This window comes from Colobus angolensis, unplaced genomic scaffold (genome assembly GCF_000951035.1).
Source record: "Colobus angolensis palliatus isolate OR3802 unplaced genomic scaffold, Cang.pa_1.0 Scaffold803, whole genome shotgun sequence".
In the NCBI taxonomy this organism is placed as follows: domain Eukaryota; kingdom Metazoa; phylum Chordata; class Mammalia; order Primates; family Cercopithecidae; genus Colobus; species Colobus angolensis.
Window position 1 is genome coordinate 86,611 of NW_012121855.1, and position 1,208 is coordinate 87,818.

The following is a 1,208-nucleotide window of genomic DNA, read 5'->3' on the forward strand; positions in this document are numbered from 1 at the left end:
CATACACTGCTATAGGATTAACAAAGCCTTATATTTATGCATTGGTCCTACCTTTACACTTCATTTCATGTTGATCAATGAGTAATATAACTTTCTTACAATTGGAGCAAAGCGAGTCATCCTCTGAGGATATTGGAGATGACTGAATTATGTCATCAAGGTCACCCCTAGAATGTATTTGGTTTTTCACCTAGAAAATAAACAACACTGTTTCAAAATGTCCCCAGAATATTTATAGTACATACTAAATGTACAGAAGTGGGAATTACCCATCTGTTTATATGAGCACAAACACAGGTGCTTGTTCTGTACTTTTTTTTAAAAGCAGTTTCCTTTATGTTGACTCTAGTTCAGCAGGTCACATGGTCTACGGAAAAATTAGTTTCCCAGTTCCTATGCCATTCAGAAAACTGACAGAGAGACTTGGGTTAATTAAGGAACAAAGATTAAGAAAATGTCTTCCTGAGCTTGAATTATTTTAATTGCAAAAACAATCTATTTCTACATACAATTATGTATTTAGATAACCCCATTTTACACAAGAGATTTTCATAAGTAAAAAATTCAAATGGATCAAATAATTGGTGAAGAGAAAAATCAGAGTAGCGCAAGTGACCCTCTAAGTCTTTTTGAAGTAGAACTTTCTCCAAAGCCAGGAACTCTACTTTACTTGTAATATGCTTACCTCATTCTTAAATCTTTGCATATATCACTTAATTCCACTTTTAGACATACTGCTGATGTTCTGTCACCATGTGGTGGAGAATAATGCACATTTTCTAATTCAAGTTCTATGCTTTCATACTTACTTGCACTACAGTTGTCATATAACGGCTTCTGGAACACATTCTATATTGGTTTTGTACTGTTGTGTTTGTAACAGCAAGAAACACTATGATCTTTTTTTTTTCTTAAATCACAGGCTTCATTTCTTTGGAGGAAGTAAGTCACATATCTAAAAGGCTTTTTGAATCACTAAATTGAGTCATATGTCCAATGTTTACTTTCCAATTAGTAGTATTTGGGGATTTTTTTTTTTTCCGGTCATTTGCCTAACAACCTATTTGTCTTCTTTTATTTCAACCATAACTACTTCTGGGTTTCTTGCCTTCATACTTTCTGTATCATTATAAAATTTTTCCTTGTCTGGGTTAAAAACATGTTCAGTATCTGGTTTGTTGTCAAAGCTGGGGTGACTGGCAAGCATA

At 33.6% G+C, this 1,208-nt stretch overlaps 1 protein-coding gene across 1 annotated transcript in view; it reads right to left on the bottom strand.

The window, feature by feature from the left end:
* LOC105502753 (ankyrin repeat domain-containing protein 36A-like) overlaps positions 1–1,208 on the bottom strand; it is a gene marked incomplete at its 3' end in the record, with an annotated part of 32,764 nt that overhangs the window by 11,689 nt on the left and 19,867 nt on the right. Inside the window, exon 6 of the mRNA XM_011929382.1 lies at positions 52–190. Coding sequence (XP_011784772.1) covers positions 52–190 — 139 coding nt within the window. The remainder of the gene's footprint in view (positions 1–51; positions 191–1,208) is intronic.